The sequence below is a fragment of the Pelodiscus sinensis genome, chromosome 2 (assembly GCF_052426305.1).
Source record: "Pelodiscus sinensis isolate ZL-2025 chromosome 2, ASM5242630v1, whole genome shotgun sequence".
NCBI lineage: Eukaryota > Metazoa > Chordata > Testudines > Trionychidae > Pelodiscus > Pelodiscus sinensis.
Genome location: NC_143053.1, coordinates 57763837 through 57777608, shown reverse-complemented (window position 1 = coordinate 57777608; position 13772 = coordinate 57763837). Strand labels below are relative to the sequence as shown.

At 39.4% G+C, this 13772-nt stretch overlaps 1 protein-coding gene across 14 annotated transcripts in view; it reads right to left on the bottom strand.

Annotated features, from left to right (window-relative positions):
- The window catches only part of NCOA2 (nuclear receptor coactivator 2), a 274099-nt gene that overhangs the window by 40562 nt on the left and 219765 nt on the right, over positions 1-13772 (bottom strand). For all 14 annotated transcript variants that reach the window (XM_075920545.2, XM_075920547.2, XM_075920540.2 and 11 more), the window contains 3 exons: positions 12905-13052; positions 8712-9981; positions 2871-3081 (listed from right to left, as the gene is read on the bottom strand). In XM_075920545.2, coding sequence (XP_075776660.1) covers positions 2871-3081; positions 8712-9981; positions 12905-13052 — 1629 coding nt within the window. The remainder of the gene's footprint in view (positions 1-2870; positions 3082-8711; positions 9982-12904; positions 13053-13772) is intronic.

Genomic DNA, 13772 nt, shown 5'->3' with positions numbered 1-13772 from the left:
ACTTTCAGTGCACATGTAAGAAAACTTAAATTGCAAAATTAGGCCGATGATTCCATGGGACACTGATGTAAGAGCATACTGGGGAGGAAACTATATTTTATGGTATTATGAAATTATAAAAACAGAGCTGCCTTTTTTACTAAACTATTGTCAAATCTCAGTATGACTTCCAGGCTCACAACTGCTTTGCTGTTGTGCTTCTCGGAGCTCTAGAAACAAACTTAAAAGGAACAGGTATGTTTCCATGGCTCCTTTGTGCAATTTATACACAATTTTATTTCCATTACAAAATAGAATCAAATAATAATTGCATCTAATCTAATATTCTTATAAATGAAACTATTCTTGTACTACATAAAGTTTGAGCATGTCACGTCAAATACATGATTTGGCCCAAATAAAAACTGAACAAAGTAAGGTGTCAAAAGCAGACATTGAGGAGCTAATGTCCTAGTGAAAGGACAGATTAGTGGTCTCGGATTTTGGGTCCTCACCATGAGATATCCTAACAACTGAAAATTTAAATCTTGGCTAGAAGAACCTTTTGGAAACAAGCCACAGCACCTCTCTTAAAAAAAGAGATTAGATAAGAGCAAGTAACGTCAACCAAAACAGACAGATAACTCAGGAAAGCCACTAGGTGTCTGATCTGTCACACCAGGAGGGGACAGTCACACAAGGTTTCTCAAAGAATGATATTAAGATTCTCAAATACTTCTCTTTGAATTATGTACTGCCTAGACCCAGGTCTACACTAAAAGGGAACATAGAATCCAGCTACGTTCATTAATTATGTTAATTAACTACATAGTTGGAGTCCATGTACCACTGTGGAAAGTTGACGGGAGCAAACACTCCCATTGGCTTCCCCCACTCCTCACAGAAGCAGAAGTACCGGTTGGTGTCCGATGGGGTGCCCTCTGAGTTCGATTTAGTGAGTCTTAAGTAGACTGGCTAAATCTAACTCCAAAAGATCTATTACAGCATCATCCACCTTCCATTTAGTGAAGACATGGCTTAAGACACACTTCCTCCACTCACCAAAAAGAGTATATTAAACATACGCAGTTTAAACCACATCTACACGATGACATAAACTGACCCAGGGCAAAGCATTCACAAGTACAAACAAAATGTTGGTCTTATTTAGCTCATGAAAAACAAAATACGGAACATGTAAACTAAGCAATAAATTTGATTTGACTTCTTTAGAGTTTGTCACATAATATATACACAATTTAAATTTTAGAGTCAGTAGTATTAAATATATATCCAGCTTTAAAAAATAATGTAAATAAAGTTTTGAAAGGTTAAAATTGTGAATTTATCTTACAGTGGATACCATTGGTCTTGAACAAATATGCATTTAGAAAGTACACAAAAATCCATAAAATAGTTCAATTTTATTAAACAAATGGGTATTTTAATAATATGTCCAAAAATTATACAGCTAAGAGGTATTTAGAGCATGCCCAGTCTATAAGGATAAATATTTAAGCAGCAATTCAAAAAGCAAAAGAAAACAAAAACCAACTTTACCTCAACTTTTATTTTCGATAACACACTGACCTTACTTGCAGTAATTAATTTTTCACAAACAGATAAACATTTCACTCACAACCTGTAATTTCCCTTATAACTGGTTCAAATTCAGTTTAGATATACTCTTGGCCATAAATTCTGCTGCCACTTTTGTGATTTTAGAAGCACATTTTCCTATTTATTTCCAATAAAAGCTTTTTTCCTCCCTGTTTATTGTGAGAAATAGTAAAAACAACTATACTGAATTGTACAAAGTTAACTGTCTGGAAAAATATATTGTTGTTGTTGATTACTTCTAACAATAGCAAGCCAAATATTTTCAGACAGAAATGTGAATTTTATTTTAAATTGAGTGTCTCCTAACCCTTCAAAAAGACACTGACTTCTAGCACAATACATTTTGGTTCCAACTGATGACAGCAGATGGTGCTGTTGGGTCACAGCAGATCTGAGATAGCTCAACTGTCTACTTCACAGCCTCCCAGCTCCTAGGGCAGTGGTCACCAACCAGTAGATTGGGATCTACTGGTAGATCTTGGAGCCTCTGAGAGGTGATCCTGACTGGTTTGGCCAAGAGTCTATCAAGTGCAGCACTTCAGCTGCCTCCACCCCTACTGCTGCGCATCTCCTGCCCTTTGCTTTGGAGCTGCCTCCTCCCACCCCTGGGAGCCTCCTGCTTGCTGTGCAGGGGAGGGAGAAGAGGGGCGCTGATGTCAAGGTGCTCCCCTCCCACCCTGTATCCTATCCCCACAGAACAGAGGGGAAACAACAGAGCTTGGGATGGAGAGAGTCTGCTGGCTGCTTTGGGGAGTGGTGCAGGGCCAGGGCAGGGGTGAGCCCTAGGAGCCACCTGAGGTAAGCAGTGCCCAGCTGCAGCCTACATCCTGAAATCCTACCACAGTCATGAACACCCTCCTGCACTCCAAGCATCTGCCCTAGTGCCGGGCATCCCTGCATCCAAACACCCTCCTCGAGCCTGCACCTAGAACCCTCTAGTACCCCAACTGCCTGCCCCAAACTCAGCTCAGAACCCCACTCGCACTCCAAATCCCTTAGCCCAAGACCAGAGTCTGCACTCCAACCTGGTGAAAGTAAGGGAAGATGGGGAGGAAGGAAGGACGGAGTGAGCAGGGGTGAAGCCTTGGAAAAGGGGCACAATGGAGGCGGGGCCAGAGTATTTGGGTTTCAGGTAGATCTTGGGTTGCACTTAAATTCAAAAAGTGATCTCATGCTTAAAAAGGTTGGAGACCACTGCCCTAGGGCATCATTACAAAACCTAAATCTGACAACTTCACATATTTGTATGACCAATTATAACACAAACTTACTGCTCTGTGAAATCCTCATTGCTGGTTTCTGGGTTCCAACAGACGCGCCAGGGCTGTTTTCACCTGTGAGCTGCATGAGGTCATTGATGATGGCTTGCTTGTCAACTGATCCAGCTGAAGCACCAGGCCGGGTATCCGGGAAAAGCTGCGGTAACTGACTATTCTGTAGGTCATCCAGAATCTCCTCCAAGTTATCCAGCTCGCTTCCCGGCTGCAATGAAAATATAGCACAGTTTGTTCTCTGTATGAAGAGTAGATAGGGTCCACTCACAGCTCTTAAGAGGCGGTGGAGCATTAAGAAAAGAGTGAATATCTGTAGTGTCTGACAGGCATTAGGTATTAGGTTTGCTGTTATACTTTGTAGGACGAAGACCTTTATGTAACTCTTTGAAGCAGGGATGCAAACTCCGAAGCCATGTATTAAGGGGTAGGGGTTTTAAAAATGTAATGAGCCTACTCTGATTTTTTAAGTTGGTGAAACAGTATGAAACCAGGAAAACTGCCTATTCTACAGGCTCTGTTGCTTTCGCACAATGTGACGATCCCAAACACTCATTTTAAATACAAATAATCAACCACTTGTTTTATTTGCCCTTGTATTTTCAATGTTGTCATTTGTTTGTTTGCAGTTTTTTGCTCTCTGTGTTGCTTTATTATTTATTTTTACTGTTTTCTGTGTGTGAAGTATTTAGTTAATATCACTTAGAAATTGCATAACCCTGAGTGAATGCCTTTTACAGTCCTTTCAGTATGAGAAAATATTGTATGAATATTTTCAATGAGGGCATGATATTTCTAGTTGACTCTCAGATTTGTTTAGCATCTTAAAGCTGAGTGATGTGTGCAGATGACATGCATGGTTTTATGAACTACAAAAGTCCATAGCATGGTAGTATTTTGGTAGATGCTTCATTTTTTGAGAGAAGGTTTCCCTGAAGATTTAGTACTCTATGTATGATAGGAGAAGTAGGTTATTAAATTGGACCTCTGGTGCATATTTTTATGCTTTCACTTAGTGGCCATGCCTTTTTTTTAATATATAACTGTGTTGAGTATACCACATTTTGGTGTAATTACTGACTTGAGTTGTTAGAAAGGAAGATAAAAAATACATGTGCAAAGGCAGTGTTAATTATTTGTATTTGATTTCATATTAAATATTTTAAGCAGTGCCCTTGTTACTTATTCCTTGTTTTAATATTCTTCCTATAGATCTATATACTTTTAAAAATATATATTTTTAGTTTTTTTGTTTGTACTGGTGGTGCATATTGGCACATTATATCGATATTGGTGTACATACCAAAATTCCATCAGCCCATGAATGGAAAAAATTAGAGGGAACACTAGTTGCAGTCAAGAATTAGAAAAATGGTAAGGAAGAGGATTGGGACTTGTAAGCTCTGGCCTCACTTCCTGGCCCTGCCACAGACTTCCTGTGTGATCTCTTCTGGTGTCTTGTGATGATCAAATTGTCAATGTTTCTGAGTTTTCCTAATACTAATACAACACCTACATAAAAATAGACAAACCATTTTAAATGCAAAGCACACTATGCATCTAGAAAAAAAATCTATTGTTACTGAAGGACACTAAGGCTACGGCTACACTGTAGCCTTCTTCCAGAAAAGCTTATGTAAATGAAGCACAGTGTGGAATATCACTGTATGTCATTTGAATAATTAATTAGCAGCCACTTTTGTGCAAGAGGCTTTTGCGCAAAAAGGAGCTGTGTAGACGGCTCCTTTTTGCACAAAAAGCCCCTCTTGCGCAAGAGCCATTTTTCCTGAAAAAATTAGGAAGAACAGCTCTTGAGCAAGAGGGGGGTTTTGCGCAAAAAGGAACCATCTACACAGCTCCTTTTTGCGCAAAAGTCTCTTGCACAAAAGCGACTGCTAATTAATTATGCAAATGAAGCATGGCGATATTCCACGCCATGCTTCATTTGCATAAGCTTTTCTGGAAGAAGGCTACAGTGTAGCCCTAGCCTGAGAGTCTTAGAACAATATTTGAAAATCTGTGCATATTTAGTTACAACAGCAAACAGAAATTATCACCCTATTTTTCATGGGATTATAAAAAAATCTGTAATGAGCAGTTTTAGTCACACACATATAGATGTAATTAGCAACTATCTTAATTTATTAGTAGTATTTCAAACATTGTCCTTAGATTATTTTAAAGACTCAATAGGCTTAATATGAAATAAACACCAACACAGATTTTGAAAAATGTAGTAATAATTCTAATATAAGCAAAATCGCTAATCAAATTGTTTGCTTTTTATCGATTATGGAAATATTGTTCATATACCCAAAGTATAACATTTCTAGTTTCATTCTGTTTTCACTTTCATGGAAAAGTGTTCATATTTTGACATTTGCATAGTTTTAAACCTTAGATCACCTATATGGAGTATATAGCTCTTAGAACTTGCAGGATATTTTCTGTCGACAGTGATCCAGATTTAGACCTTCACTTTGTATGCTGTGTATCTGTTTCTTACCTAATACCAGAAACTACAGAATCATATAAACAGTTATGCTACTCTGTAATAATCATGTCTTATTGAAATTAAAGATTTTTGTTTTATAAAGCAAGTCTTATTTCCCACTCAGCACCCATAATGGCTTAAGCTGGAATTGCAGGCCACTTAATAGCATATGGGTAGGATAATCACCATCAGACTGGGAGGGAAAATGGTATATAGACACTGGAAATATTCTCTGCTATTTGAGAAGCATTTCCTGTCAGTTGCAGGGCTCAGTAAAAGTATATGTTTAAAACACACTACCAGAAGAATGCTATTTTTAGTATGATGGTACACTTCAAAGCATTTCCTGTTCAGAAAGTGTTACACCAAAAATAAAAGGAGAAAACGTAATGGCTCCTTTTGCATCAGAACACAATGCCTCCCCCTTACACAGAATCCACCCCATGATGGGTTTGCTTTAAAACTTCCAGTGACACTGCACACTGAAATGACTAATTATTTAAAAATACAACACCTTTTGGGGGAAAGTCTTAAATAAACCTGCACAGTAGGTAACACAAGCACAAAGCTAGTTTTTATATTAAAGGAGAAGAAGGAGGGGAGGGAAATGACACAGGAGGATGGAAGAATTTAGAACAAGAGTCTGTCCTAGTCTTGTATAAAATAGTTCCAGCTTTGATCTAAATTTAGGTAATGAGCGCTTCCTGTGGGAAACTGTTTTCCAAAGCTGAAAAGTTTTTGATGCTAAAATATTTTCAGTGATTTTGTAATTGGGGTAAAGTGGTTATTTATATAGGGTACTGGCTTTCAGCTAGATAAATGCTTACATTATTCTCTACTCATTACGTCTTCCTTTCCTACTCAATGCTGGATTTCTCTTCGTTATTCTAGTCAAGGTTTCACATCGTCTTCAGTAATTTGAAATAATCTTTTTTTTTTTTTTTAAGTATTTTCAGGTAACTGCTGCCATTTAGGATATTTTTGACATTTCCTTATTTGCCACTTACCTAAACTTTAGTATTGCCAACTCTCATGATTTTTTCCTGAGGCTTGCAACATTTGGTGTTTTTCTTACACCTCCAGCTCTAGTAGTCTTATGACTGAGAATCTCAGCTTTCATTTTAAAAAAAGTTTCTAGCCTCTGTAGTTGTGGAGAATAGTTTGTAAATATAAATACTGTAGGCTGAAAAATCAAAAGGCCAAAAAAAATCCAAAATTTATTATTTTTAAAAGTCACATGAATTTTTGGAGCCTGGGCACATTTTTGAATGCTTGGGATTGGCACCACTGAAAATTAAATGTATTCACTGAAGTTTAGTATAGTTACACTTTTATATTTAGTATATGAATCCCTATCGCAAGTATCTAAACAATTACCTCTGTATAAAATATATGCACTCATCACTGAATAGGAAACTGAAAATTTCAATTACTGGCAAAGAGAGCAACCTAAAACCATGAAAGTAACATTTTAAAGGCATCTGGCATAAACACTCAAATACTTCCAGTGAGTATATTCTTGTGCTATTTAGCTCTTGCTTACATCCCAGTGTATATCTGACAATTCCACTAACCTCAGTGAATAACCCCACATTTCCACTGGGATAACTAAGAACAGAATTTAGTCTGGTACATTTGAAATGGTTTATTGTTGTCAGTTTGGTTTTAACATTCTACACATCCATGATTTTTCTAACCTAATGAAGTATTAAGTTCTCATTTAGAATCCGATTGCTCCCACTCTAGCTATATTTAAGGCATTACAGAATATTAGCTGTATAGAGAACTGTATTAACATCTAGGCCTGAGGATTAATCACTAAAGAAATTAGTATAATTTGGCTCAGTTTCCCTCCTGAAGGGTACGAAGGATTGAAAAATTATAGTCACCCCTCAGGGATGGTAGCAGCTGTCAAGACTTATCCAAGCAAAAGAAATAAAGGCGGCTTAGAAAATGCTTAGTTGTGTGTGCTCTGAACAGTAGGGTGGCGCCCGGCTGTAATAGCATGTTTGGCTGCTGCGTTTCATGATTATTACCTTCGCTCTAGAACTGCCTATTGGTTAGAATCTGTTGACACAGCAGATGGTGTGCAGTGGTTTAGGGCTTAGGACATGCTGTCTATCCCACAACCAGCACCAAAATCAGGAGGGAAAATGGTACAACAAGCAATCCCACACCTAAGAATCAAATTAAAACTGAACTATATAAAAATGGAAGACATGGGTTTCAGAGAGTTATGCTATATAATTTCTTAACTGATCCTGATTTACAGAGTAAGGATTGAGGCACAAAGCACTGCCAAGGGATTAATGACTGCCTGGAAAAGATGATGGCACAGGCTGAAGCTGTGGACCATTAACCCCTACTAGTCATTAATTCCCCAGGAAATACCCTGTGCCAGAACTGTTATTGAGATGATAGACAGATAGAGTTTACTTTTTTGTACAGCATCATCATTTCCGCAGAGTGGAGACAACAAAATGATTCTGACACTGCTGCCACTCTACAGGATATTTCTGGGACATGAATTACATACAGAAGCCAATCAAGTATACTCTTCTGTTTTGTAGAAAACCAGACAATTTATTCCCAGGCATTTTTATTAGGACTGAGGAACACTCAGAAACCCTGATCGGGATCAGCTCCTTGCTCTGCTAGATGTTGTACACATGCAGGAAGATATGGTCACTGCCCTGAGAAACTAACAATCTAAAAAAGAAATAGGATTTTAGAGCTTTTTGAGTTAAAAACTAACAGGGTAGAAAAAGGGAAGTCTTTCTATTTTGTGTCATCTACAGGACACATTCAGAGCAAGCAACTTCAAAGCAAACTCTGAATCAGCCCTGAAAAAGCATTCATTCTAGATGTGCAAAGTATAAAAAAAAGTCCTAGAATCACCCCAACATACTACAAAACTTCCCCCCTTATTCTAAATATATATGAGATTCCTCAAGTGCTCTGTAGGAATAATGACATTGCAATAAAAAGTGTCAGGGCACCTTAGCTATCAGTAAGTGGTAAATGTTTACAAATGCTGAATTTTGAATGGCCACTGCTGTAATTCAGTCTGATTGCCATCCAGCCTTTCCTGAGCAGCTATCATTCACACCCCTGGTCTGTTCTCCCTAGAAGAGTGACAATCACTCATTTGTGTAAATATCACCATTTGGAGCCATGATGGTAATTCAGGGTTAAAAAAGGCTACCAATAGTGTCAAGAGTCACACTCTCAATGGATCTCTGGAGAGTATGGTGAGGGAAGAAATGCTAGATTAGAACATCCAATTTACACAGAAATATCACCTTTGTAAGACATGAAATATCAGATTTATCCAAGGGACTCCTTACCTGTTCATTGGGCTCAAAGTTGATCTCTTCCTTTTCTGTCTTCATAGCTATTAGCTTTGTGCTACTGGAAGTGTCCGTCTTACTGTCCAACCGCTCTAGTTTTGGGGTTATGTCCGGTAAACCAATATCTTTAGTATCATCTTTATCTAGCAAGTAACGAAGTAGTGCATTTTCTTTCTTCTTGGGACTCACTGGTTCCTGTTTAACAGTCACCTCTGAACCAGGAGCTGTGCTACTGGACTCCTGGTTCAGTTCTTTGCCTGTGGCCTCTGCAGTAAGCTTGGCCAAGTCTACAGGAGAACTGCTGTCCTGCAAGAGTCTGTGCAAAATTTTATGCTTCTCCTTGAGCGAGGTTCCATGTGATGACCCAGAACCAGATAAGCCTCCAGTGGAGTCCTTGTTAGCATCTCCCATAGTATTTGACAAAGGCGAAGGCTCCATCTGATCAGATTTGGTGGTCAGCAGCTGTAAGAGCTTTGTCTGGCTTTTGCCATCATGCAGTCTGTTCTGCCCATCAGGCCTCTCACCACTGATAACCTGGGGCACATTGTTATCATTACTGTCTTTCTGTTCTCCTGAATGGCAGCTGCTCTCTGCTTGTCCAGTTGTACCTTCTGACTGATCCCCATAAAGTCCAAAACAGTCTTTAGAGTCCAGGCTTCCCATCTTGCTCAACTGGGGAGGATTCATATTAACAGGGGAATTCTGTAAATTACCCATTTTTAGGTCAGGTGAAGCCAACGATGACCCTAGAGAAACTCCATGACCCTCACTGAGGGCTTGAAGTGCATTTAGGGAACTGTTGGTATAACTATGGCTATTTCCTGTGCTGCTGCAAACTCCCACAGGTGAGTGCAAGCTTCCTGCAGGGGAAAACTGACTGGGTGGAATTCTAGGACTTACTGTCACTCCAGGACTCATGCGATGCCTTGGGGAAAGCATAGAGTTTGGCTGCCCTGGGTTCATGCCAGGGCTGCTTTGTGAGGGGCTATTCATTTTTAGTGCATAGTTACTACCCTGAGGAGTGGATGGTTGTATGCTTGACATATGGTTCATTCCCCCTGAACCACTAAACCTGCTTGCTGGCATGCCCATTTGTTCCTTTGGGCCATTTATGGCAAAATTTATATTGCTACTGATGGTCATATCCTGACCCGGGTTCCCACTGCACATGGCCTGATGGGCAGGGCTGCTGGAGCTAATTGGGTTCAATGTCTTCCCCATTGCTTGTCCAGTCAAATCCTGATTCATTCCACAGACATTTTGTTCTCTGTACCACAAAGGGGGGAAAAACACAACAGTCTATTAGCTAAAATGAAAGAGATCTTACAAGCTGCATTTTAAAATCTCTTTTAAAAATATGAATGCAAACTAGCAATTAAAAACCAAAATAATGCTTCTGACCAAAGCCATCTTCAATTACATGACTACACATGCACTTTTCAACAAACAACTACAGTATTTTTTTCAGTAGCTTATTAGTACACCCGTGGTTTAAAAGAAAAAAGTTACATCTTACTTAGACAGTACATCAAAGTAGACAGATTACATCTACAATCTCTCCCTATACTGAATATATCTTTTCCCTTAATACAGAATGAGTTATCTTTCACAACTGAGTGAGGTTTCACCTTCTTAATTTCACTTCCTTAAACAAATTACCCCAAAAATACATACTTATAGGACTCATAGACTCATAGACTTTAAGGTCAGAAGGGACCATTATGATCATCTAGTCTGACCCCCTGCACAATGCAGGCCACAGAATCTCAACCACCCCTCTTAGAACAACTATGACAGCTGTTCACCAGAATTCTGGAGCTTCCGTGGTGTTTGTCTGCTAGGCTTACAATGAAAAACAAGTTTAAAAAGTCACATCACTGAGCTGCCAGAAATGTCTACGCTGCTCCAAGTATAGGAGCCAAGAAAACTACGGGAAACAAGTTCAGAATGAGATCAGTGTGTCAGCATTCAAGTTCTGGACAGATTTTTCATGTGCAAGGTGACGCTTGTACATCATGGACGAGGGTAGAAAAAAAAACACAGGAGGAGGGAGAAAACTTGGAAAATGTTCTATAAAGAACATTAAGTAAAATGCAGAATTTAATTAGACTCTGTGAGAAAGCAAGGTTTTTTCCTTCTGTTGTAAAAATTAAGCTTGTTAGATTTTTTTCAAGCTTGCAGAGCTTCAAAGGGATACCATCAGGTAGCTTAGATGAAAAATTTAGAGGGGGGGGGGGAAGGTTCATTAAAAACAAAAACAAAAAACAAAAAAAAGGAAAACCCAAAACCAACTGGGTTTTTAAGTGCAAAAATTAATGGAAAAGTGTTGATGAACTTTTTAGTTTAATATATAAGCATCTTTGTTTGGATTTAAACATTTCTTTGCAATATTTGCCATGTGTAAGAACTGCAGCCAAACATTCAAACTTTGCCATGCTACTGCATGAAGAGAAGCTGACTACAAATCAACCTTTAGCTATTTTTATTAACCAAGTAGAAGTAAACACCATAAATAGTAAAAACTAAAATGCTAACCCACAACATATTATTTTTGACCTGACAATTCTTCCTTAATTTACAACTTTGGCAAGCACTCATGAAATACTAATCCAAACGAAATACATTTCAAGTTGTTAAATAGCAGCTTTCAGTGAGGCAAGTGCAATTCCCAAATCCATAATTGCTGTAAAATTGTTTTGGTTTGAATTAGATTTATAGTTGTATTCTTCTTCCCAAACAAATAGTAATATAGAGCTGCAGTGAAACAGCACAGGAATTTTTCCCACCCCTGAGCAGAATTAATTTTGTTATGTGCACCAAAGTGAAGGTGATGTGCAACACATCTCCTCCACACTGGTGCACATAACAAAATTCATGTGGTGGGGGTGGGGCCAAGGTGTTCTGAGTGTGGGAGGGAGTTCAGGGATGGGGCAGAGGGCTGAGATGCAAGGGCTTTGGCTAGGGAAGTGAAGGCATTGGGGTGGGGCTGGAGATGATGCCTTTGGGGTGCAGGAAGGGAGGCTCCACGTTTGAGGGAGGGATTCAGGGCTGGTGGATGGCACGCAGGAAGGAATACAGGCTCTGAGCTCGGGGTGTGGGCTATAGGGTGGGGCTGGGATGAGGGTATTGGGGTGCAGAAAGGTTCTCAGGGCTGGGGGCACTCTAGGTGGGGCAGAAGGTTGGAGCTCAGGCTTACGTGGCTTATCCTCCCGCTGAGGATGGTGGGGGGGACCCTTTCCCCCCAAAGCAGCAGCTCTGTGCTGTGGCTGGTGGGGAGTGGCTTCTCCACACTGACCCCAGCAGCTTCAAGGCATGGGGAGAGATTTCTCCCTGTTGCAACCCTGAGTCCCTGTGCATGGCCATGCAGCGCATGGGGAATTTACCTCTGACATGTTTTTAAGAGATGTGTTTTTATAATCTTCAGTAATACATTAATGAAATTCTTTTAAAGCAAATTTTAAACTAAGGTCCTATAGAATAACACAGTAAATTCTGAAAGTGACAGCATATACCTGGGGTTGGCAATGCTGGTTAAATGGTTTTATTACCACTTAAATGCCTCTTTCATAGTTTCGCTGTCTGCTAAAAGCTCTGGCAGGCTTTCACTTAACTAGATCCTCTCCAGAGGAAGCAGAGCCACACAACAGGGATAAGGAGAGACAGGTAGGTGGGCATTGAGACCCAGAGGTGCCCCAGATTTTGGGGTGCCCTACAAAGCTGCATAGTCTGTGTATGAGTAAGGACAATCCTGCATCTAAAGCATGCTCTAGTATTCACACTACAGTCTCTCACACACAGCTATGCATAGGCCCATGACACACCCTGAACTACTAGAATTTACCTCTGACATTTTTAACCAGTAGTCATATCATAGCAAGGTAAGGCAAGTTTCTGGTTTCTATCACAACAAAATGCACATGGAACTAAAATAATAAAATTAAAATATAAGCTCAATATAGGTTTTGTGATATTTAACAAGAATCCTAGAGGCAAAAATCCAGCATGCTATGTGCCTAGCCTTTGAGTACAGTTTACAATTTCTTGCTATAATAGCTGACCTTAACAACTTTTATTTTGGTTGAATGGCACCAGAGGTAGACCAGCTGAAAAATTAATCAGTCTAGATAATCTATAAAATACAACTCTGTACTGGAGAAGGGAAAAGGCTTGTTAAAATTAACAATTATTACCTGTGAAGCATATGTAAGGATATTACAAGCTGAGGTTCACTAGTAGTCTGAGAACGGATGAGCTTGCTCTTTGTTTGGGCAGCCACTATAGTGCCATCAGACAAAGAAAATCGATAGATAGAACTGTGTGCATATCCATGCCTCAGCACTGTAAGTAAGCAAACAACACAATTAACAAGGAACCATATAATAAATAGATTACACACATGAAACCTAAATCCATCAGTAATGGCTATCTGGGTGCATCCTTATAGCACAACAGGAGTAGCATGGCTCACTTTATACAAAATATAAGGGCTGTTAAAGGAAAAAAATGTTTTGAGGATTTTAAACAGAGAGGTGCATGATGTAAAGCATATACAGTGTAGTGAACAAGCTTGTGCTGAAGAACGGCCACATCAAGAGCGCAGATGAAATAACAAATCTGTAATATACCTGAGAGAGATAATCCACAAAAGCAGCAAAATTAAAACCTGGGAACACAATGCACTTCAATAAAGAGGAGGCCCAGAAGCCAATTCCTCCTTTGAGTTAGCAGATATGCAATATCTTATTTAAATATTTGCCTAATTCCTTTTGCCACTCCTAGAATTTTTTTACATGCATATGACATATGCCACATGAAGACATCTTGTGTAAATGACATTGGTGTCCAGCGATGTTCCCTGTAAACTAAGCGCTTGTGCAGGCACTCATGAGATTCAAATGCCACCCAGTTGATTAGCAGAGCACCCACATGAGCCAGAAGCATGTACTCCTACTGGTGGTGCACATGACAAAAAAGTTTCTGCACGCACTGGTGTCCAGCCCTTTAGTTACTGTAAGTCCAGCTTTTTCTTGTTCCTTTCTTAAATAGTTGTATCAGCTG